Source organism: Microchirus variegatus, assembly GCF_963457635.1.
Source record: "Microchirus variegatus genome assembly, chromosome: 8".
Taxonomy (NCBI): domain Eukaryota; kingdom Metazoa; phylum Chordata; class Actinopteri; order Pleuronectiformes; family Soleidae; genus Microchirus; species Microchirus variegatus.
The window spans coordinates 16,654,314-16,677,998 of NC_139809.1; the positions used below are offsets into that span (position 1 = coordinate 16,654,314).

The window sequence follows — 23,685 nt, forward strand, 5'->3', positions numbered from 1 at the left end:
CTCCCTCCCTCCCTCCCTCAGCATTTACAAGAAATGGCAGCACTTCTTCTAAACTGCAGGAACTTTATGACGCAGCATTTCTAACAAAAAAAACAGCAGCAGTTGTTTCAAAATCCACAGTTCTGTGCCCACTGCCAGATTAATGAGTAAGTTTGTGTCACTTTAAATAACATTTATTCCACTGCACCAAACTACATAGAGAAAATCAGCTATTTTTACATCACAGTACACAGGAGTTGTTGATCCACTGCTGCCTCCATCAGTGACTTCACACGTCTTATTTTTTATGACTTAAGTTATGTGATATCTTAATAGGACCCCTCATCATATTCTGTGTGTTATTCACCCCTGGTATCTGAAAGAGGCCCCTCTGTAATGATTAGTGGCGTGGACCCGAAAGCAGACGGAGACGGAAGTGGCTATTTCAAAACAAACAAAAATTTATTTACAAAAACGTATAACAAAAAACGACTTCCCAAAAGTGGGAAGTGATAGGGGATAGATAGAGAGATAGGTGGAAAATTGTCCTTGCAGCTACTGTGGGGGTGACTCGGCAGGTCGGCGGTGATCCAGAGTGGAAAACAACTCACGAACGTGGCACAGGAGATCCCAGGAGTGTAGGGAGACCGGAACAGCCAAAGAGTTGAAGACCAGCAGGAGACGTGACGACCTGGAGCGGAGACGAACGGGTAAGTATCTTTCTAGGTAAGTACAACGAGAGAGCTAGCAGCATGTCTTTACCCAGTAGGATTGAAAACGATCTGACACCGGTGAGGAGGAAAGGCTCCGCCTTTAAGCCCCGCTGATTACTCATCTGGAGCAGGTGAGGTGGAGCCGCGCAGGTGTAGTTGATCACCGGTGTCTTGGATGAACTGGGTCAGCCACGCCCCCCTGCAGAGTCAGAGCAGGGAAGGAAGGGCAGCAGCAAAACAAAGACAACACTAATAATAAAATTTGAGGAGAAGGTGCAGGTGAGATCGTAACACCCCCAGCCAAATAAAACTGGTTATTACCGTGTGTGATGTCTTGGCGCGGTCCACAATCAAATTACAATGTTTTGTTTACAATTAAAACCACTTGAAATTATTATTTTTTCCTTACCAAAAGGTCGCATTTTTGCTGTACTAAACGCTGGTGAAAACGGACAAAAATCATCAAGCAAATCAGAACGGGACAACATTTTTTATAAAATAAATGAAACATGCAAAAGTGGTGCCAAATGGTAGCCTAGATGCACCCTAGCGGTAGCAAATTTGATTTGTATATAATGTAATTTAATATAAAATTTGATGAGTCGGTGGACGGGCTTAACATAATGACGACAGAGTTGCGACCGTTCCGTGTGTGGTCCCTGCTACATGTAAATACAACTAACATACTTTGGTGAAGCTGCATTAAACACTAAATCTTCCAGGACTTGCAGGGTTGTGGTAGAACTTTTTCAATGCCCTGGCTGTCCTTGAAGGAGTAGGATAAACGTGGTTTCTTGCAACTATGGCAAGTCTCGATAAAAGGGTGAGACAAGCTTTTACTTTCAGTTTGACAGTCAGGATGTGGCTGGGAGCTTTAAAAGACGCCGAGGTTGAACACATTCCTCATTCACTCTTCAGCTCTGTTACAGGACCAGACGTCAACATGAACAGCTGCGCAGGTGAGTCACTGTTTTCACTCTTTGTTCTCAGACAATCTGTGTTTGTATTATGTCCACAAGTGTTCTGCATTCACTTGAAAACACACAAAAGAGATCAATTTCTGTGATTTAATGAGATAAATCCATCTCCATTGTGTGACTATAGTAATGAAAAGAACTACAAATAAATAAAGTAATAATTAAGATTCCTTTTTTTCATCAAAAATTGCAATTCTGTTTTTGAGTTTATTCCATGATTGGTGTTTCCCAAAACCATGAATAATAAATGTTCTAGAAAGTCACATATTTTAATTGTTAATTAATTATTTTGTTATATGGAGCAAAAACAAATATTCACATTTAAGAAACTGAAAAATCTGAAAAGTATGGAAGCAAATGTGTGCCATTATCCAAATTAAAATGCATTAACAGAAATGCTTTTTCATTTTCAAAATGGAGCTGCATTTTCTGACTCATAAATAAATTAATAATCAATATTCAAAACTGCATTTTCATTTTCAGCTTCAAAAATGCTAATTCTGTGCCTTAATTAAAAGACAAAGCAAACAGAAATGCTTTTTCGTTTTCATGTTGGCCGCAAAAAGTGTCTCATAATACAAATGAGTTTGCAATAGTGGTGGGCGGATCGATCCAAAAATATCGATATATCGATCTAACGCTGGTATTAATATTGATCAATACCACTATATACTATAATACTTCAGTTCCTGTCCGCGCTGCTGCTGCGGAGGCAACCTGTCTGTCTGCTTCTGTGTAAGTGTCGCTACTGTGAGTGCCGCTGCTGCTGTCACAGCTCGGAGCACAGCCAGACAGGAACACTCTGCTCCTCCTCCGTCCTCTTGTGCTTTATTGTCACGTGACCCTGGTAAACAAGCAGGAAGTGCTGCTGGCCAGTGGCCACTACTCACACAGATGATGAGAGACAGAGCGGAGGAATAGCGGACACAGAGGAGCGCTGTGTGGCTTTATTTTGAAGTCACAAATGAAACAACAGAAAAGTGTGTAGTTTGTAAAACTACACACTTTAAACGCCTGTAAAATACAGTGGCAATACAACTCATTTATACAAACACATGAAAAACCACGCCAAGGAAAATGCCGAGCTTCAGAGATGGAGAGAGGAGTAGAGAAACCCCCCGGCCCCCACAGACTCACACCACCTACCCAGAGGCAGTGGTCATTAACAGAGACCTTTCAGTTTGGCATATCCATGTAGATAATAGCGGTGAAAGTAATATTTTGGCCATTTTCGACATTGGATAATACATACTTTTAAGTGCAACTGGTAATTTGTTACTATAAAGTATAAAGTATGCCAAGACCTTGAAATAATACATTTATCCAATAATTTTGCTTTATTTACTTTTTACATTTTATTCTACCTGAAAGAAAATAATTAGTTTGTAACATTTGCTGTGCAATGATAATTTACACATGTTTATTTAAAGGAATACTTCACTGATTAGCATGTGGCTTTGTATTGCTAGAATAGCATTATTATTTTTTAGAAATTTTGCGCGTCATATTGCGTCAGAGGAGGTGACGCACAACGTCAAGATTAGAACTACAACACTAGTTCTGCAATTTTTGGACTCACCCACAGGGGGACGAGACTTCCCAGAATGGACGAGACTTCATTCCCAGAATGTAAACACAGTGTCCGCCATCTTTGCTAAAAGCTACCACTGGCTCTCGCTCTCTTTAATTTGGCCTTGTAAACTGAGAAGACAACGACAGAATGTAGTTTTCAAACTGATATGGCTGCGAGGGAAAGGACCTGCTTTTTGGCGTTGCCCGCGGCCGGAACCGGGTACCTGGAGAACTTTTTGTGGGCACTTGAATGTGCCGCCGCAGGCTCTGGCTGCCGCAGCGGAGCGGACCTGCACACACTTCGGCCTTGCACTGGCCGGACCTGGAGCAGCTCGCTCCAACTCGGCCGGGCGGGCAACGGGGGTAGCGGGCGCCGGTCCGGTGGATGAAGGAAACGGGATAAACGGCCGCCTCAATATAAAGTGAGTATTTTGTTTTATATTTATTTTTACCACCGTATTTATCCATGTTCATTTGAAACACCAGCTGAGCTAACGTTAGCATATTTACAGTTCATTTACATCTATGCTAATGTAAGAACAGATACTTCGATTCGCTAACGCTATAATCATTGTTTTACAGACAGTCATATCACCTAACAGCTTACCGTCACTGAAGTGGATCCACAGACTGGGGAAAGACGATCGTCTTGTTTTACCTGCCTGTGTTGTTCAGAAGAACATACGCAGCTCATGAAAACAGTACTGTGTCTATAAAGACTGTTATGTTTCAATATATTTTATTAGAGCACATTGTAACAATGATATATCAACAACATCATACACAAGAGTATAATGTATGTCCATATAGAAAAGTGTGCAGTTTTGTTTTCAGAACATATAACAATGGTATATAAAGAACAGATATACAGAGTACAGAAGAATAAACAAACAAAAACAAAACATAAATACATCCCACCCTCCCCCCTTACCCAGCCTTATCCTTCCGTCCTAGTACTACTTTATTATAGTTAAGGGGAAACATTAATTTCCACTACCAGGTGTGAGATAGTGAATGAGAGGTAACCAGATTTTTTCAAAGTGTAGGAGTTTGTCCATAAGAGTATATTTTATTCTCTCTAAGTGGAGAGTGTTGGTAAGATTGCTAAGCCACATCAATGTGGTGGGTGTGTTTTTCTTTTTCCAATGCAAGAGAAGTAGCTTCTTCACGATGATGAGACTATAGGAGAGGAAACATTGTTGGTAGTTGTTTAACTATTAATGTCGTCAGAAATTCCCAAAATAATAATATGTGCGGCGGGCTGGTGTGGGCTTGCTTATAGCTCCCCAGCTCAGCCGCCATGTGTTGGAGTTCTCCCCGCAGAGCAAAAGGGTCGCGTCCCTCCGCCTTCGGGTGGGGGGTAGGTCTCTCACTGTTGTTTCGGCTTTTCGGCAGTGCGGAGTACCCGGCCTTTTTGGATTCCCTGGAAGGCGTACTGGAAAGTGCTCCAACCGGGGACTCCGTAGTTCTGTTGGGAGACTTCAATGCTCACGTGGGTAATGACCTGGAGGGGCGTGATTGGGAGGAATGGCCTCCCCGATCTGAACCCGAGTGGTGTTTTGTTATTGGACTTCTGTGCTAGTCATGGTTTGTCCATAACGAACACCATGTTCAAGCATAAGGGTGTCCATCAGTGCACGTGGCACCAGGACACCCTAGGCCGGAGGTCAATGATCGACTTTGTGGTCGTGTCATCTGGCCTCCGACCGCATGTCTTGGACACTCGGGTGAAGAGACGGGCTGAGCTGTCAACCGATCACCACCTGGTGGTGAGTTGGATCCGCTGGCGGGGGAGGAAGCTGGACAGACTTGGCAGGCCCAAGCGTGTTGTGAGGGTCTACTGGGAACGCCTGGCGGAATCACCTGTCAGGGAGGTCTTCAACTCCCACCTCCGGGAGAGCTTTGACCAGATCCCGAGGGAAGCTGGAGATATTGAGTCAGAGTGGACCATGTTCTCCCCTTCCATTGTGGACGCGGCTGTTCGAAGCTGCGGCCTTAAGGTCTCCTGTGCCTGTCGCGGCGGCAATCCCCGAACCCGGTGGTGGACGCCGGAAGTAAGGGATGCTGTCAAGCTGAAGAAGGAGTCCTATCGAGCCTGGTTGGTTCGAGGGACTCCTGAGGCAGCTGACAGGTACCAACAGACCAAGCGGACAGCGGCCCGAGCAGTCGCATAAGCAAAAACTCGGGTCTGGGAAAAGTTCGGGGAGGCCATGGAGGAGGACTACCGGTCGGCCTCGAAGAGATTCTGGCAAACTGTCCGCCGCCTCAGGAGGGGGAAGCAGTACTCTGCCAACACTGTTTACAGAGGGGGTGGGGAGCTGTTGACCTCGACTGGGGACATCGTTGGGCGGTGGAAGGAATACTTCGAGGATCTCCTCAATCCCACTGACACGCCTTCCCTAGAGGAAGCAGAGGCTGGGGACTCAGGGGTCGACTCATTCCTTACCCAAGCTGAAGTCACTGAGGTAGTTAGGAAGCTGCCCAGTGGCAAGGCACCGGGAGTGGATGAGATCCGAGCTGAGTACCTTAAGTATGGCGTCATTATAGTGCCATATTCCGCGCGCATAAAAACATAATCAGCGAGCAGAAAGACCACTATTCGCGCGCTCGCGATCACTCTCCGCGCGCTCGCGAACACTCTCCGCGCGCTCGCCGTCATTCTTCGCGCGCTCGCGGTCACTCTCTACGCTCTCGCTGTTTCTCTCTGTACCTTCTGCTCGCTCGACTTTGCTGACTTTTGGCACAGGGGGGCGTGTATTGAATAGACGCCCCGTAACACCCCTCCTTTCTGATTGGTCACTTAAACGCCTGGGTCAGAGCCAATCCGAAGCAGAGTGGGGCGGGTCATCATTGCACTTGGCGGCAGAAGATTGTGATTTAGGAGATGGAGATGTCAGAGAAAAAAGAGGTAAGTAGAGGAAAATACAGATATTTAAATTAAGAACTTGCTTCAAGTGAGAATGGAGGCACTGCCTCCACCGCAATTGGCATTTAAACTAAAATGCATTTGCATTTCATGTTAAGAATAATAAATAAATCAATCAACCTATTTTATTAAAATGTCCTTTTCTTTTTCATTTTAATTAAGTGAAAGAATGAGTAGTTTTGAAAAAGTCAATTTTATTTATGAGTCTATCTATCTATCTGTCTATAAAGCAAGTTGTGTCTGTGAGTGTGACTGTGACAGGCATATCTCGCTGACCGTTAGTCAGATCGACATAAGATTTTGGATATGGGTTGAGCATGGCCCGATGGTGTGCATCCTTGATTTTCACGTTTTTTGGAGTAATTTTAATTTTCGCTGATTTATCACGCTACACCAGGCAGGGGCGCCATCAGAACACACTAGCGCTATCAGTCCGAAAAAAAAAAGTCAGAGTTAAACAGCCTCCCTGCTGTTAGCCATTAGATAATGTGTGTTGTTGTTGTTGTCTTGTTAACTTTTACTTAATGTTGTGCTCAGCAAAACGATCTGCTTATGGTAGACCCATTCATATTTTAATGTTACTCCATGTGGACTGTAATGATAGGGAGAGTTGCAGGATGCTGCGCACCGGCTGGTGTCCTTGCTGCAGAGTGCCCTGGCTGAGCCACCACCTAGAAACAGTGAGGATTGTTGTTATTATTGCCCTAATATGGTCTATTAGCATGTTTTTCATGATGAATTAACACAATATTACCAGTGGGAGCTAAAGCAGTATCATTTTGGTTATAGCACTTGATTATTCAAATGATAGTCCTTGTAAGAATGTATTTTTGCTGTGTTTGAAATTATGAACGTTTTGCAGATTTGGAAAACCAACATCACACTGGTGGACGGGGAGTCCCACAGCAGGCCAGTAGCTCAGTAGAACAGAACATGGCCAGGTTTGTCATATGCAGGAAATAAAGTTTGACAGTTTTTTTGACCGTTCATCATTAATCCTTTAAAAAAAATAAAATAATAATAATAAAAAAAAATATATATATATATATATATATATTGTTTGTAGTTTGAAGTGCTTAACATTCTTTACTTATTATTTTACTCTTTTATAGATCCTTCCCAGCACTCTTTGGCAAAAAAATCACAGGGAAAAAGAGACCAAGTTGTTTTTTCTCAAACATTAAAAAAGGGAACACTAAGTCTTTTGCAATACAATTTTACCTTGTCAACAAATACATGGAGAAGACTCCAAAAGCAGCAGATGAACTAAGACTTTTACAGGCAGGGATGGGTCGGAGGACCATCAATGTAACAGAGGATGCTGATCATTTATGGGTAAGTTGTAACGCATGTTTAATTGCAGTGGTCACTCACTGAAATGTGAATAATCTTCCTTGATAAAAATGATGATGCAATTAAAGCTTATAACCCCTGAGAGATAGAATGATGATAAAAGTAATGTAATTAAGTAATACACATTAAACACAGGCTTCTCTTTTACAAACGATTTACATTACATAAATTGTGCACAGTTATCCAGAAAACTTGAGGAGACCTTCACCAAAATGGCCAATTTGAAAGGGGCATGGATGTTGTACAAGGCTGTTGGTAAGATATTGAAGCTTTCTGGCTTTATTTACTGTATTATGTATGTTGTCAAATGGCAATTTTGATTGACTTCAGGTTGTGAAAGAACAGTAAACTGATTTTCCTGTAGGTGGATCTGGTCAAAGAAAATTGTGTATTGTGCCACCTGAAGCAGAAGGCTACACAGGTCCATACCTCAATACAGTTGCACGTGGGAAGTTAGTACTGTACATTGTACCAGTCCAAGGGAGTCTTGATACTACACCTCTTCCCTACTCTGCAAAGGAGTTTGACAAAATGCCGAAAGCAACATGCCATACCTGTTCAGTAAACATGCCAGTTCAGTTACTAGCTGCACATGTGGCATCTTGTGAAAGAGAGCAATTCTCAGATGTCACCAACACACAGGCAAGAATATTTTACTCATGATGATAAATGAGTGAATTAGAGTTATATTTGTCCTCTGGCTAATTTGTTTGTTTGTTTTTTCTACAGACTACAGACTTTTCTGTCTGTAGTGATACCATCCAGGAAACCTCCCCAGACGATATTGACATGTCTCTAATGGTAAGCCTGTGAAAGTTGAAAATATAAAGTCAGTTATGTTTGCTATTATTCACATTTACACATCTTTACACTCTAACACATTTTTTGCCATTAATCTTACATGTAAAGGACTCCTCAGATCTTCCTTCGCATTCCAATGTTCCTATTGTCAAAGTAAGAACAAAACTGTCCAGGGCATGCATGCAATTTCACTTCCAATTGAACCTTAAACTTCAATATCAATATTGTTTTAAATAAGTTATTACTTAATTAACTTAATTGGTGTTCACAGTATGTAACCATTGCCCCAGGCAACTGTATGTGAATACAGTATTAATATATTTACTGATGCTGTGGTACATTCTAGACAGCCTGTCCTATTTGCCAGCAGTTGTATCCCACCGAATATGTCGAACTTCATGCAAGCTTCTGTGGTGAAAGGTATTTCTCTGTTTCCCCATGCATTTTCCAAAGCAAAATTTAAAATGTTGGACAGTTATTTTTGTATCAGTATCACAGATCTTAGTATGACTAAATGTTGCCACATGTGTTCCTACAGAGCTTGTGACAAAACCAAGGCCATCAGTTTAGTTTCAGACGATGAGGACACCGATGGGACAGAGATATGCCCAAAACGACCCAGACACCAAGAGATTAAAAGGTAACTCAAAAAAATCCTTCTATAAGTTCAGGTAATTTTTAATAAACTGTTGCATGATGCAAATCCTACAGCACGAGATCAGGCAGACAACACAAGCTATGACAATCCTGATCAGCTGATTAGTCACATGCTCTTCTCATCTGATTAGGGTGGGATATTTAAACCCCCTGCTTACCTGTTCATGACTACGACTACTCTGCTATCACTTGCCACTCTGCTGCGGCCATCACTGCCGCTCTTTTGCCACTGCTGTTACTGTTCTGTGCTGCTGTTCTAGCTTCACATGAGTTGTTTTTAATCTCAACACCTCCCCAGCACTCTCTGTTCGCCTCTGTTTCTAAAATTCCCTACATGACAAAGCTATTCATTCCCTGTAATCATTGTGATAATTTTTCATGGAATTAATAACTTTAGACAGAGCCAGATGCCAAACCTGCTTAAGCCATGCTACGATTATTCATGCTCTGCTTCAGCTATACAAAATGATTAGGATCAATAGAAACATTGAACTAAATCCAGAGTTGTCTGACTGAAATGTATTTTTTTCTTTTTCCCCAATATTATAAGCATTGCTGACGTTATCCAAAGCATTGCTAAAAAGGTGGATGAAGCAGCAATTTTCAGCATCTGCATTACTAGGGACCAGATGCTGGATAGAGGCATGAAACAGTGGCAGCGACAAAAGAAATCTTCCCCCAAAAATCCCCTCAGAGTTTCATTTATAGGAGAGGCTGGTATTGACAGTGGGGCTCTGAGAAAGGAATTTTTAACTGGTATGTTTTCCTTTTTTTGACCTTCAAAAAAAATATGTTGTGACATGTCATCAGTCTTAACACATGTTTTGTTATATTGGTCATGTAGATGATTGTTACTTCCATATTCTATGCTGACTAATTTGTATCTCCCTTTTCTGAAAAGAAATGTTGGCAGGGATAGAGAGGAGGTTCTTTGAGGGAGGCATCAGTGGCAAAGTACCAAAGTACTCAATGACAGACTTTGAAAAATACAACTTCAAGTAGGTTGTAAAAAAGAGGCCTATAAAGTGAAACTACAGCAATGCTTTTCTACACACCCAGTCTTTTCATATGCACACAAATAGTCATGTTATAAGAAGTGTATTATTTCAAAAAGATTTACATTAACTGTTGTCATTTTAACATCTTTCAGATTATCCATTGTGTAGTATTATTATATAATAGTACTTTTTTTGTTTTGGGATCACAGGACTGTTGGAGAGATTTTTGCTGTCAGTCTTGCACAGGGTGGACCACCACCAAACTTTTTAATGCAGTGGTGTTACGACTACATATCCACTGGAGAACTTGACCAGGGATCAATAACTGAAAAGGACGTTGCGGACCCTGAGCTGATGGAACTAATAAAAGAGGTAGCTCATTTAAATGTGGGAAAATGCATTCGGAATCATTTCATGTTTAGGTTTTGTATATTGTTGTGATATCATTATTACTTATGTACTTTTCAAAGATTGAGGCAGCTGACAATGAAACCCTGAAGGAGTGCACGGACAGGATCTTATCATGTGGATACACAGGGCCTGTGTCCATCCACAGAATGGAAGACATTGTGCGGTAGGACATTTCCTTCAGTGTAGGTTCAACTTCTAGGACTGTACTTTTTAAAACTTTATTTAATTTACTATTTTTGTGACAGTTCTGTAGTCCTACACTCAACAGTGAGGTTACTTCCCATGCTGCAACAAATCTCATCTGGAATGAAACTGTATGACCTCCTCAGCTTGGTCCAACAAGAAAAGGACATCTGCAGACAGCTCTTTGTTCCTGGATCTTTTTGCAAGGCAAATAATAAATAATGTCCATTAAAATATAATCTGCATTGAATCATTTAAGAAATATTTTTCAAAATTAAACTTTCCTGACTTTCTTTTTTGAAAACTTAAGGTGGATGCTGACTTTCTAGTGAAGTCAATGTCACCTGTCTTCAGCGAGATGGGTACAATGAGGCATCAGAGAGAGTCCACAGTGGTCAACTTTCTGCAGTACTTTGTGCAGGACATGGAGGATGAAGGTGAATAATTTGTTAAAATTAAAAATGTTGTTGCTTCACCTTGAAAACTTACAAAGTGTAGTTTATTAGAAGTTGTCCATTATTGGAGATAAAGCAAATAATTGGGGGATTATTCATATGTTCAAGTCCTTTACTTATCAATCATCATCAATATTTAGATGATAATCATATTAGCTGTGGTGTCACTTGAACTATGATGTGTGTTTTTTTTATCATCAATGCAATGAGAACACTTTCTACATCAAAACAAGAACTGTAATTTATTCTTATTAACAATACTTGTAACGATCCTTAAAATGACCTTGGCTAACAATGCTTTCATTATTATATCACTTTTTCAGCAGAGGATGAAAACAGTGAAGACATGCCTGACGAGACGGGCGAAAATGCTGACAAGACAGAAAAACACAAAAATGAAATGCCTATTAGTGTTGGCAAGTTCTGCCAGTGGCTGACAGGACAGTCTCATATTCCATTAAGTCATGCAGAACGGGAAGATTTCAAAATAACCATGGAATTTGACCATGACTGCCAGGTTCGTTACGGTGCTAATCAGACCATCTGCTATCCTGTGATTAATGCATGTTCCCACTCAGTGACATTCCCAGTTGCACACCTGAGTACATATGCACAGTTCAAAACTGTACTCTCTCAGGCCATTGTCCATGGCTATGAATTTAGCCGCTATTAAGTTGTTTAAGTTTGTGTCCGCAGTCGTTTTATATGTTCATTGCAGACAATGTAGAGCTGTTCATCGCTAATATTTGGGTCAGTAGGATCAATTAAAGTTTGGAGTTCATCCATCTCCTCCTCCGTCAGAGGGCACTCGTATTCAGGCACAACGATGCCAGTTTCAGAGTCATTGCCATTGTAGTCAACTGCAGTCTGCCAATCAATGTCTGGCTCTTGAAGGTCCTATAAATGTATCAAAAGAAAGTATTTCAGTTTACATAAGATCATTACAGATTATATGGTCAACATATTTACATGTTATGTACATTCAAGGTATCTTTGCCTATTAAAGGTGCATTCAATCCTTGTGTTTTAGGCGTTTTTTATCCAGATATGTACTGTAGAGAAAACACTTACTGCAAGGTTCTCCGAATGGACATTACTGTTGTTTAGCATCCGTCCAGTTTCCCACATCTGTATCGGACTCCGGTTTCCTGCAGTGCGGAGTGGATGGTGGTTCCAGCCTTCCGTGAAAATCTCCAAGTCTTTTTTGAGCCGTTGAAGAAATGCGTAATGGACACAGAATATGTCATCTGTACAGGAGATGTCCAGGAAGTCATTTTCTTCAAGAGAGTGTAGAAGGTTGTAATATTTTGATGACACAGAGATCCACACATCTCGCCATAAACGCTCTATCCTATGGAGGATCACAACAACAACAAAAAATTGCATTACAATGAAGGAAAACATGATATTGTGTTAATGTGTGAAAAATAGAGTAATTGTACCTTTGATTGTGGACACTTTTTCCTGAGATGAAACTTCCCCTATCGTTGCCACGGACAGTGAACATAAACCGGGCAATGTCCACATTCTCCACTCCCTGGTCAGCTCGTACTCTGAAATCACAGTTAGTACCCTTTTGTAGTTACAGCTTACCACAAGGAGGACTATGATTGAAGAATGTCTGAAGTGTGTCTGTATGGCGAAATGTCATAAAATATGTTCCCATGTCTTTTCACTTTTCATTAACCTTTTTAGGAAAACACTCAATGCTGTAGTTCTGGCAAAGGAATAACACTACCTTGACGGTAAACCATGCTGCTGAGTGGCCTCCAGGAAGAAATGAAATGCTGTTGAAGCACAGTTGTTTGTCGCTGCATTCAAGTACAGTATCTACAAAAGTGAAATCAAATGTAAACCAGTTGCATGCGTGTGTGTCTGTACCAAGAGAACACTCACAAACTGCACAAAAACTAGTAAAATAAACAAGATACCTGGTTGATTATAACTTGTAGGCAAGTGTTAAATTTGAACAATTTTTTCAGTCTTTAGCATAGTTACTCTCTGCCTCCTCATACTGTACAGCCCTCCACCACTGCTGCCTTCTTGGCTTTAATACAAATAGTGGGGCATTAATGTGTTTAGATCATGAGACATATCTAACATATTGGCCAAAGGGTGGCCCTACATGTAAAGTAATTGTGAAATTAAAAATTACAAGATTCCTTCCTGGGAAGCATGGGTACATGGAGCAAATGGCTCCTGACTCATGACCATCAGATGTTATGTTCAAGTTAAACGTGTGACCTGGGGGTGGCACTTAGGTACTATAAAGGCACTATAATAACCTCAAAAAATTAAATGTTGAAACAAACTTAAATAATTAAGTTAATGTTATGGTTAATCAAAGCTTATAAGTCTTACAGACTACACAATGTTTATCAAGACACAGGTCTATGCTGGTAGTGTCAGTGCAGAGGAAATCTAATAACAGTCAAGTTACCTTTCTGGAAAAACCATCGATTCCTCCAAATATGACAATGTTGTATCTGGGAAGCAAACATATGACTTAGACAACACTTTACTGTCATTTAGGATTTGTGGACTACAGTGTACAAAAAACAATCAAAACAATAAAACATGCTATGTATTTCATATGTAAAATGAAATACTATATCACCTTTACCTCCGTGACAGATAGTCATTGTATAAATGTGAACTGGTTGTCACTTGACTTACCAGGTTATATTTATAAAAAAAAAACAAAAAAAAAACTTTCATACAAACCTGATCAACTTGTGATTTGTGTCCACATGTACCAGGGACAAGGGCCCTGGTACAGAGTAGACTCTGCGCACCACACAGCCAAGACTTGACAGTCTTGAGATGATGCCCATGGAATCAACTCTGTGCATGCAGACTGCAACTCGTCTCCACTGAACTCTGTGTCCCAGAGACTCCAGTCTGCCTTTCACCATCCTGTAGCCTGCATTTGGTAAATCACTCTTGATGGAAGAAACCAAATTGTCAAGTTCAGCATCAGTAATGGGACTATACATTTCCCTGACAGAAAGCTCATTCTCCGTCATTCTTCTATAGATTGTCCTTCTTGACACACCCATCAGTGTGGCTATGCAAGGCACAGGAAGCTGGACATCAAGCATTTCCTTTAAACGCTGTTCGTCAACCACAATTCTGGGCCGTCCTTGGGTGCCTGTGATCTCCAATGTGACACATGGGGCTGGATGTTCAAATTCTGCTTTAACAAGTTCGAAAAGTTCATGCAAAGCCTGGCTGATAGCAGCTGGAACTTGTATGTGATTGGATAGGGCCTGCAGAAGATACAGCTCCTGGCGACAAACAAATTCAATGTGATCCAAATTTAGTGGGGTTGTGGTGAATGCAGATTGTACTTTATCCAAAAGGTTTTCCAGAAGTTGAAGTCTCAGCTGTTGAGAAAACATAGTATAGTTAATGGAGTGTCAAGATCAATGTCTCTCTTGTGATACACATACAACCAGTCAACAGATGTCAGACAATCATGCAAATTAAATATTTTAAATATGTTTCTTTCTTGGAGATCTTTCTTTCTTTCTTTTTTGAAATAAATAAATAAATATATTAATTCATTATTACATTAATTAAAATGTGTAAATGTAAATATGAAATGTATGCAGTGGAACAATTTATTCTCTTTCCCCCATCTGCTGTTGTGCTCCTTTACACAAGAGTAGACCCACCTGAACCCACTTCTGTATGCTTACTTCATATCAGGACTGCAGGACTATCATGTGGGCCTAATTGTTGATGTGATAATTGCAATTATAATTTTCAATTTAAAAAAATATATAATTAATGACAGAATATCAACAGAATTAATTAAAAACATTTTAATATGACTTAAAAGAGCAGATTTACGTTACTGTGAACAACCCAGATTAAACTCATAAACATACCTCCCAATCAAAAGATCCTACTACCCCAACATAAAATCAAATAATATAAAAGTTAAATTAGAGAGATTGCCTGTGTAACTGTGTAAGACTTACTTGCTCAGCCATGATAGCCCCATGAAAATGTATATTTTCCCCAGGAAACTGCCAGGTCTCCTCCACTGTGATCAGGCCACTATAACGGAAGGTTTACGCCAAGTGCAATGATGACCCGCCCCACTCTGCTTCGGATTGGCTCTGACCCAGGCGTTTAAGTGACCAATCAGAAAGGAGGGGTGTTACGGGGCGTCTATTCAATACACGCCCCCCTGTGCCAAAAGTCAGCAAAGTCGAGCGAGCAGAAGGTACAGAGAGAAACAGCGAGAGCGTAGAGAGTGACCGCGAGCGCGCGAAGAATGACGGCGAGCGCGCGGAGAGTGTTCGCGAGCGCGCGGAGAGTGTTCGCGAGCGCGCGGAGAGTGATCGCGAGCGCGCGGAGAGTGATCGCGAGCGCGCGAATAGTGGTCTTTCTGCTCGCTGATTATGTTTTTATGCGCGCGGAATATGGCACTATAATGACGCCATACTTAAGTCTCTGGATGCTGTAGGGCTGTCCTGGTTGACACGTCTGCAGCATTGCGTGGCGGTTGGGGACAGTGCCTCTGGAATGGCAGACCGGGGTGGTGGTCCCTCTTTTTAAAAAAGGTGGATCGGAGGGTGTGTTCCAACTATCGGGGGATTACACTCCTCAGCCTCCCGGGGAAAGTCTATTCCAGGGTACTGGAGAGGAGAGTTCGGCCGATAGTCGAACCTCGGATTCAAGAGGAACAATGCGGCTTTCGTCCTGGCCGTGGAACACTGGACCAGCTCTATACCCTTCGCAGGGTGCTCGAGGGTTCATGGGAGTTTGCTCAACCAGTCCACATATGTTTTGTGGACTTGGTGAAGGCTTTCGACCGTGTCCCTCGTGGCATTCTGTGGGGGGTGCTCCGGGAGTATGGGGTCGGGGGCCCTTTGTTAAGGGCCGTGCGGTCCCTGTATGACCGGAGCAGGAGCTTGGTTCGCATTGCCGGCAGTAAGTCAGACTTGTTCCCAGTGCATGTCGGACTCCGGCAGGGCTGCCCTTTGTCACCGGTTCTGTTCATTATTTTTATGGACAGAATTTCTAGGCACAGCTGGGGGCCGGAAGGGGTCCAGTTCGGGAGCGGCTAGATTCCATCTCTGCTCTTTGCAGATGATGTGGTCTTGATGGCTCCTACAAACCAGGAACTCCAGAATGCGCTGGGGCGGTTTGCAGCCGAGTGTGAAGCGGCGGGGATGAGAATCAGCAGTCCGAGGCCATGGTTCTCGACCGGAAAAAGGTGGCTTGCTCCCTCCGGGTCAGTGGAGAGATCCTGCCTCAGGTGGAGGAGTTTAAGTATCTTGGGGTCTTGTTCACGAGTGAGGGAAGGATGGAGCGTGAGATTGACAGGCGGATCGGTGCAGCGGCCGCAGTAATGCGGTCGTTGTATCGGTCCGTTGTGGTGAAGAAGGAGCTGAGCCGAAAGGCAAAGCTCTCGATTTACCGGTCAATCTACGTTCCTACCCTCACCTATGGTCATGAACTTTGGGTTATGACCGAAAGAACAAGATCCCGGATACAAGAGGCTGAAATGAGTTTTCTCCGCAGGGTGGCGGAGCGCTCCCTTGGAGATAGGGTGAGGAGCTCTGTCACCCGGGAGGAGCTCGGAGTAGAGCCGCTGCTCCTCCACATCGAGAGGAGCCAGCTGAGGTGGCAAGGGCATCTGGCAAGGGCATTTACTCTGTAATTGTGCAAATGATGCAAAAACGCCTTTAATGTATAACTCTCCTATTGTGTAGATGCCGCTGTTCTTCCAGAGATTAAAAGTATTATCCAGAGTGGATGGAGGAAACGTAGGGTTTCCAGTTATAGGTAATGCATAAAATATGCTGTTTCAACTTAAAGTGTGATTTGATTCGTTTCGAAATACGCACAGTACTGTGGATCATGACATTGCTATTGTACAAAGACTTCTCAATAGTGTAAGGCGCTAGAAGGATGGCACCTAAAGAGTTAGGCTGGCATGACTCTTGTTCTAATTCGAGCCAGTTTGGTGGGAAAGCTGTGTCTATGAAGACTGTTGATAATAAGTCTGATTTTTCTTTTTATGACTATTAATTAACTATTAAAAATGTAAATTCATATATATGTTGTGGTTTATTTTCTAGCCCTTAGTGTTCCTCCATTACAGTATTATTAGATGAAAAGTGATTTAATTTGGAGAAAAGGGTTGATAAACATTTCAGAATTAATAAAATCTGTAACTATTCAGCTTCCTTCCTCAAGTCTTTACTTTACTCAAGTATACAAATGCATGCAGGAAGGATAAGGTGAAAAAATAACTTTATTATTCACAAAGAATTTTCTTTTACCATCATATTCAAGAGTACAAATTAAAATAATCAAGGAGCCATATCTAAAAGCATGTCTAACACAATATGCAAACAAAAAATAAATAATTCTGAATCTGATGTGGGACAGCTTGAGTCACAGTGGTGAAGAGGAGCAGAGCTGGATGCTGTGAAGAGTTTCTCCAAGACTTGAATAAACCAGGCTTCAACTGTAAAGGACAATGAATACAATTACACATAAAATATGAACCAAGATTTTACTTTTTTTCAGGAAAACAAACCTTTCAGCAAAATATAACAACTGGGTGAGCTGTGAACATGATAATGTTGTCTATATAGGCGTCTTGAACAAACATGAATAAAAACAAAACATTTGAATAACACTGACACTATTATAGCGAAAGCAAGATGATTTACTTTGCTAACAGTTTACGTGTTTATAACGTGTGTGTAATTGTCTATCAAACGTTACTTGTAAACGTAAGTTGTCGCTTCACTGCCGAAAACTATATCACATCGATTATGAGCAGAAATAGAATATCAGCATCAGTCTTACCTCTCAGTGCGGTCTTGCTGCTTGAAATGGAGATCGTGAATCCTCTGAGTTTACAGGTTTGCCTTCGGTGAAGAAGCTTAGCATAGTCGACTTGAAACTTTCACCGCTCTGAATCGCTGACCGGCAAATAATGGGAACTTACTGCTTGTCCTTTCGTTGTTTTGACTGCACGTCCCGGTACAATTTAGCACCATAGAGGAAAAAAACATGTAATTTGCAGATCCGTAATGTATTCGCCAACTAATTCATCAAGGCGTGAGCCGTATAAACTTTACACAACACTCTGTGGTAAAGGAAGCGAGGATGCTGCTCATGCTGCGGGATTTGGAAGCGGAAGTGAGCGGAGCATTCTGGGAGTTGTTGTCTTTTGTGTACATGAGCGATAAATACATTTTTCTGCCTTTCTCAGCCAAGAAGGCACTTTCTTCAAATATTATTTCACATTTCTACTCCATAGATGACCCTTTTTTAATAGACATTCAACTTCCCAGCGGTGAAATATCTCTTTAAGAAAAGAAGTGCACTGAAGGGAGATAATTTGTTTTAATTTGTTCTCAAGTGACAATTGTGTGCACTGTTTTAAAGTACTTTACTTATAAACTGTACTGGATGAATTACTATTAACTAATAATTAACAAATTAATCATCCAAATGAAAGGACGGAGCAGCGTGAAAGGAGCGCGTAAGTATCGGTATCATATTGGTATCGTATCGCTATCGCCGATACTGACTGGTATTGGATCGATACCAAAATTTGCAGTATCGCCCACTCCTAGTTCGCAATACGGAGCGGCGCAGGATAGTGACGTCACTGGCCACTCCCCTTGTTCTTCCAAGCGTGTCGAGCATAGATATGTAAAGTATAGATGTCTTACGGCGGAGTGTCCAAGGACAGTATTGGCCAGCATCGTGGACAACACATGTACCCTTTTTATATCTATGGTGTTGAGTCGGTACTATGCGTGACATCGCCAGACTGCCTACGACTGATTGACCAGAGTGCAGTCACAGGAAGAAAAGTCTTACACAACTGTAGATCAGTTAAAACTAACTGAACAATCCCAAAAACTAGGGTTAATCTCAATTACAATTACAATCTCAACAATTATCTGGAAAATGTCTGACATCTCAATATTTAACAGAGAAGTCTGGTCCGCGATGGTCCTCCACTTGTTTGTGTGTGTGTGTGTCATGGATGTATAATATGAACTGGATAGAGCTCCGCCCCCTCTGCCTTGAAGACAATTTTTACATGGTGGCCACTGTGGGTACTGCAACAAAAAATCCCATGGGGCCCAAATAGCAATTTTCCCATTGACCGCAATAGTAAAAGAGACGCCTGTAAAAGTGTCCACAGGACACCTCGAGTCATTTTATAGATCTTTATATTCTATATTTTTAATTCATTGAGTTTCATATTTGAAAACCATTCCTAAAGGCCATAAAAAGCCCAGACAAATCTTATTTCTCAGAGTGACGTCACAGCTGTGTACGAGCACAGCCAAGCGCGGTCATGTGGCGTCTCGGGAACAGCGCTACTGTCAGTGAACCGTACGATATGAAAACTTTATGAGAAATGTAAATAAATGAACAGAATGAGGGGTTTTCGTTAACATTTTTTTTTTAATATTACGACAAAGCAGGTTTTAATTGTTTATTCGGCTCTCATTAACATTTATTTTCAAACATATTATCGATGTATGAACGAGCTGCTTTGTGGATTCATTGAGGAGAGGAGACTGACATGCTGCACTTTATCACTGTGTTCAGTCCCGGACATCGAGACACTGATGACGGTGTGGACTGTGGAGCTGTGACCGTGTGATGCACTGAGATCTGCGGTCACTTCACCACTGATTCCCGGGGAGGATGTTTGTCTTATCGTCACTATCGGTTCATGAAGTTACCGTTAAATGTGATGAACACGCGAATTATAGTTGAAGATAAGCGTGTTGAGTGAAGGAATCAGGAGTTATAAACCTACTTTAAAGGGACAATGTTTAGTATTTATGGGTTTATATAACCCAAAATCCACTTTTTTATACATATAATGTGCCCCTGCATTGTCTAGTCGCTGTATAATATTTTTTGTTTCATTTTCGTAGTGTTTCAAAAAGTCATGTAAAATAACATTGTCGCGGGGCCGCGGTTGCATTGCCACGGTTAGCAGCGAGACGCCATGTTTCTACTGGAGCCTGTAAGGACAAAACGCGAGAGAACAAATCAAGCGTCTCTTTACTTGTAGCGGAAGTCCCGCCTCCTCTCTCTCCGCTTCGTCTGCTACGGCCGCGGTAGCTCGCCCTCTCCCTCGCCTCACGAACCTCATCTGCTGACACGGAGAAAGACGGCCAGGACGACATTTGACCGGCTGAGGATACCGTAGCGCTAAGGGAAGGGAGGGGGTGAGCAGAGGAGCAGTTCTTTGTTGTAAATTTCAACCTTTCCTCTAGATGGCACTATAAAATACTTACTTCACCTTTAACACGTTGTTATTGTTCCGAATAATAATTATATAATTATATAAGGGAAATCAGGCAAAAACAACATGATTCCTGTAACAACACATAAACTAATATCCACGGTCAATAAAATAAACTATTTTTATTGATCGTTTTAATCTTTAATTACGTCACTGTACTTTTCAGCTTGCTGTATTCACTTCACTATCATTGTTTTTGCATTAATTTACAAATCCAGGGTTTAAACCCGAAGCTAACGTGACGTCAGTATGCAGGAAGTCCGCTAGCGCACGTCATTACCATACTCCTATCATGTCTTTCGCTGTTTCGCTGTGGACGCGCCGAGCAAGTCGATAACGCGAATGGCTCGTTCACATAGCCGAGAAGCATTATGGTAGTGACACTACTGCACATGCTCTATGGGCCCCATAACCCGGGAGTCAAAAACTTTTTTGGCATATGCGCTGGGTGAGCAGCTTCATAGGAATGAACTGAGCCAAAGGGCCGGTGCTCTATCCAGTTCATATAATACATCCATGAGTAGCAGTGACTGTTACACGCTCATAACATAGTTTACATGGCGTGGTTTTCTACAAAACTCACAAACACAAAATATTTCCACACCAGTGATTTCATGTTTAGTCGACCATCAGTTGGCAGCAGCTTCAGGTTAGCAGTGGGAGCTAACATGTAGTCGTGCTACAATGGCTTCAACCACATCACTGTGTTTTTCCCTCATCTGGTAGTTTGCAGAACGTCACACTGGGGGCGTGTCCCCAGCACTATTTATGATCAACAATTTTGTCCTCACCTTAAAAAAATGTTTTTTATCAATTTATCATTAAAACTCATTGGCTGCCATTGACGTCTGATAAGAGTCTACTCTTTCTTTTGGTAGTTTCAGTGTATACATAAAACACATGAAACAGGATTGACAGTCGTGCCGGGGGGCAGAGGGACCCTGGCCTCTGGGTCCCACTAGGAAGCCCCCGGTGAGGGGGGGTGACGGGTGGATGGGAGAAGGCGCAGCGAGTATACATGGGGTCCAATCGGGGGGTTGCTGTAAAGCACAACCAGAGCCGCCTGCCACCTTCTCCCAAGCCTTTCCAAGCCGACCTAGAGGCGGTCACGACGCAGCACCAGCAGAGGAGGCAGTTTTTTTGTATATGCATGTGTTTTCCTTTTCCCTAATGGTAGTGTCAGAGCCAGTCAATACACTGTAATGCAGTGCATATTGTAGTGAAACATCAAATTGATGCCCTTGTCCCCAACACAACCACCACTGAGTTCAAAGAATGATGTTGTTTGTTCTTCTTCTTCTTCACAGAGAACATAAGAAATGACCAGGAGCTGAGGATTGTGTTGGTGGGGAAGACTGGTGTTGGGAAGAGTGCCACAGGAAACACCATCCTGGGAAGAGAGTGTTTTATAACCGATTTCAGTCCCAAGTCTGTAACCACCTACTGTGACAAGAACAGAGCTACGGTCGATGGACAGCAGGTTGCTGTCATTGACACCCCGGGTCTGACTGACAGCAGGGGTGATGAGATGAAAGAAAAAACACAGAAAGCCGTAAATCTTTGCATCAACTTCTCCGCACCAGGTCCTCACATCTTCCTGGTGCTCGTCCCACTGGGCAGGTTCATTGACGAGGAAATACAGGCGGCGCAGAAGATTCAGGAAATATTTGGTGAGGCTGCCAACAGATACAGCATGGTTCTCTTCACCTATGGTGACCTTCTTCCCACTCCCATCGAAGAGTACTTGTCGAAAAGTGAAGAACTTAAACAGGTGGTGGCCAGGTGTAACGGCGAGTACCACATCTTCAACAACAAGCTGAAGGACTGTGAAAGCCGTGCTCAGGTCACTGAGCTGCTGAAGAAGATCAGAAACATCATGGAAAAGAACGGAGGAAGCCACTACACCACTGAGATGTTCCAGGAGGCTGAGAGGGCGATCGAGGAGGAGAAACGTAAACAAAAGGAGGCTGAGAAAAAAGTCCAGGAAGAGGCTGAGAAAAAAGTCCGGGAAGAGGCTGAGAAAAAAGCCCGGGAAGAGGCTGAGAAAAAAGTCCGGGAAGAGGCTGAGAAAAAAGCCCGGGAAGAGGCTGAGAAGAAGTGGTGTGTGCTCCAGTAAAAATCCAGCTATATATATACATACACAAACACACATATATATATAAACACTCAAAATAATAAACAGTACTTGTCAGTAAATGTGGTATTTGATGACTGATGCATGAAGTGATGCAGCAGAAAAAAATGACATATTGATGAAACTATTGGTTCTTGTAAAGTCTCTGTGTGTCTTTTGTGTCTCAGCAGTCCTGCATGTCTCACCTCTACATGACCATGTACTGCATAAGTACAGTGTATTTATGTCGTTTTAGCGCCCCTCTGGGCTTGTGTGGGCCTTTTCCACAGTGCCATTTGGAAAGCAAAAAATAAATACAATTTAGGATATACATATCTATATCTATAGATATATCTATATGTGTATATACACTATCAGGGTTTCCTAATGGACTGAACAATGCAGTAAAAAGTTAGATCTTACTCACTTGATGGAGCGAGATAAAGCAGATGTAATATGTCTGTAAGAAACACACTGGAGGAGACAGTGTTACAGAGATTTGATTATTTAGTGAGTTGACCAAAGATGGAGTTTTCTGGAGTCAGAGATGAGTTAAGTTGAAAAGCTTTATTTGAAGCAACTCAGATCTGAGGAGAACTGAGATAATGCCGAACATAAAACAAGTATGTTAACAGTTGGGCATCCTCTGTCAGTCTGCCTGTGAGTCCCAGAGTTAGGATATTTAAAGGTGCTTTCTCTGCTGATACATGGAGCTGACCTTGGGATGGACTGTGCAGTAGCGCTGTCAGTCGTCTGTCCCAGTCAGGTCAGGCTCAGCGAAAAAATATGAAGAGACTAATTCTGTAGACAACAGACTGGTGCAAGTACTGTGATTAGATAATTGCAGCATGCACTGTACAGAGTTGTTGAGGCTTGTACTTAGGACTGGGAGCTGATAACTTTAGAGAAGGGCGAATAATATTTTTTTTCCTTAGAGACAGGAGCATGAAAAGTTAAAAGGGATACTCCACCCATTTGCATTAAGCTTTGCATTGTTAGAAACCCAGTCATACTTTTGAATAGGCGTTCAACACTCTCTCATTCTCCCCTGAGACGGGAGAAGTCCGTATTTTCCGTCTTACAATTCCTCCGACAATGACGCAAAATTTTTCATTTTGCGTCATTGTTGGAGGAAGTGTAAAAGGGGGGGGCAAGAGCCCCTCTGCCCCAGCTCCTGAAGCTGAGTATCTAGTACTGCATCTATGAAGACTGTTGATGCTCATGATGAGCT

The 23,685-nt window shown here is 42.1% G+C and overlaps 2 protein-coding genes across 2 annotated transcripts; both read left to right on the forward strand.

Annotated features, from left to right (window-relative positions):
• Positions 1–1,624: 1,624 nt before the first annotated feature.
• Positions 1,625–22,457, forward strand: LOC310931118 (GTPase IMAP family member 4-like; the record flags this gene model as incomplete). Its single annotated transcript, XM_083894228.1, has 2 exons — positions 1,625–1,651; positions 21,649–22,457. The coding sequence occupies exons 1-2, from the start codon at positions 1,636–1,638 to the stop codon at positions 22,455–22,457; spliced, it is 825 nt and encodes a 274-aa protein (XP_083750354.1). The 5' UTR covers positions 1,625–1,635.
• Positions 8,252–10,554, forward strand: LOC310930608 (uncharacterized protein; the record flags this gene model as incomplete). The annotated part of the gene is made up of 8 exons (XM_083893643.1): positions 8,252–8,321; positions 8,430–8,474; positions 8,668–8,741; positions 8,860–8,961; positions 9,529–9,734; positions 9,880–9,976; positions 10,186–10,348; positions 10,447–10,554. Exons 1-8 carry the CDS (start codon positions 8,310–8,312, stop codon positions 10,552–10,554), a joined length of 807 nt encoding a protein of 268 aa, XP_083749769.1. The 5' UTR covers positions 8,252–8,309.
• Positions 22,458–23,685: the final 1,228 nt, after the last annotated feature.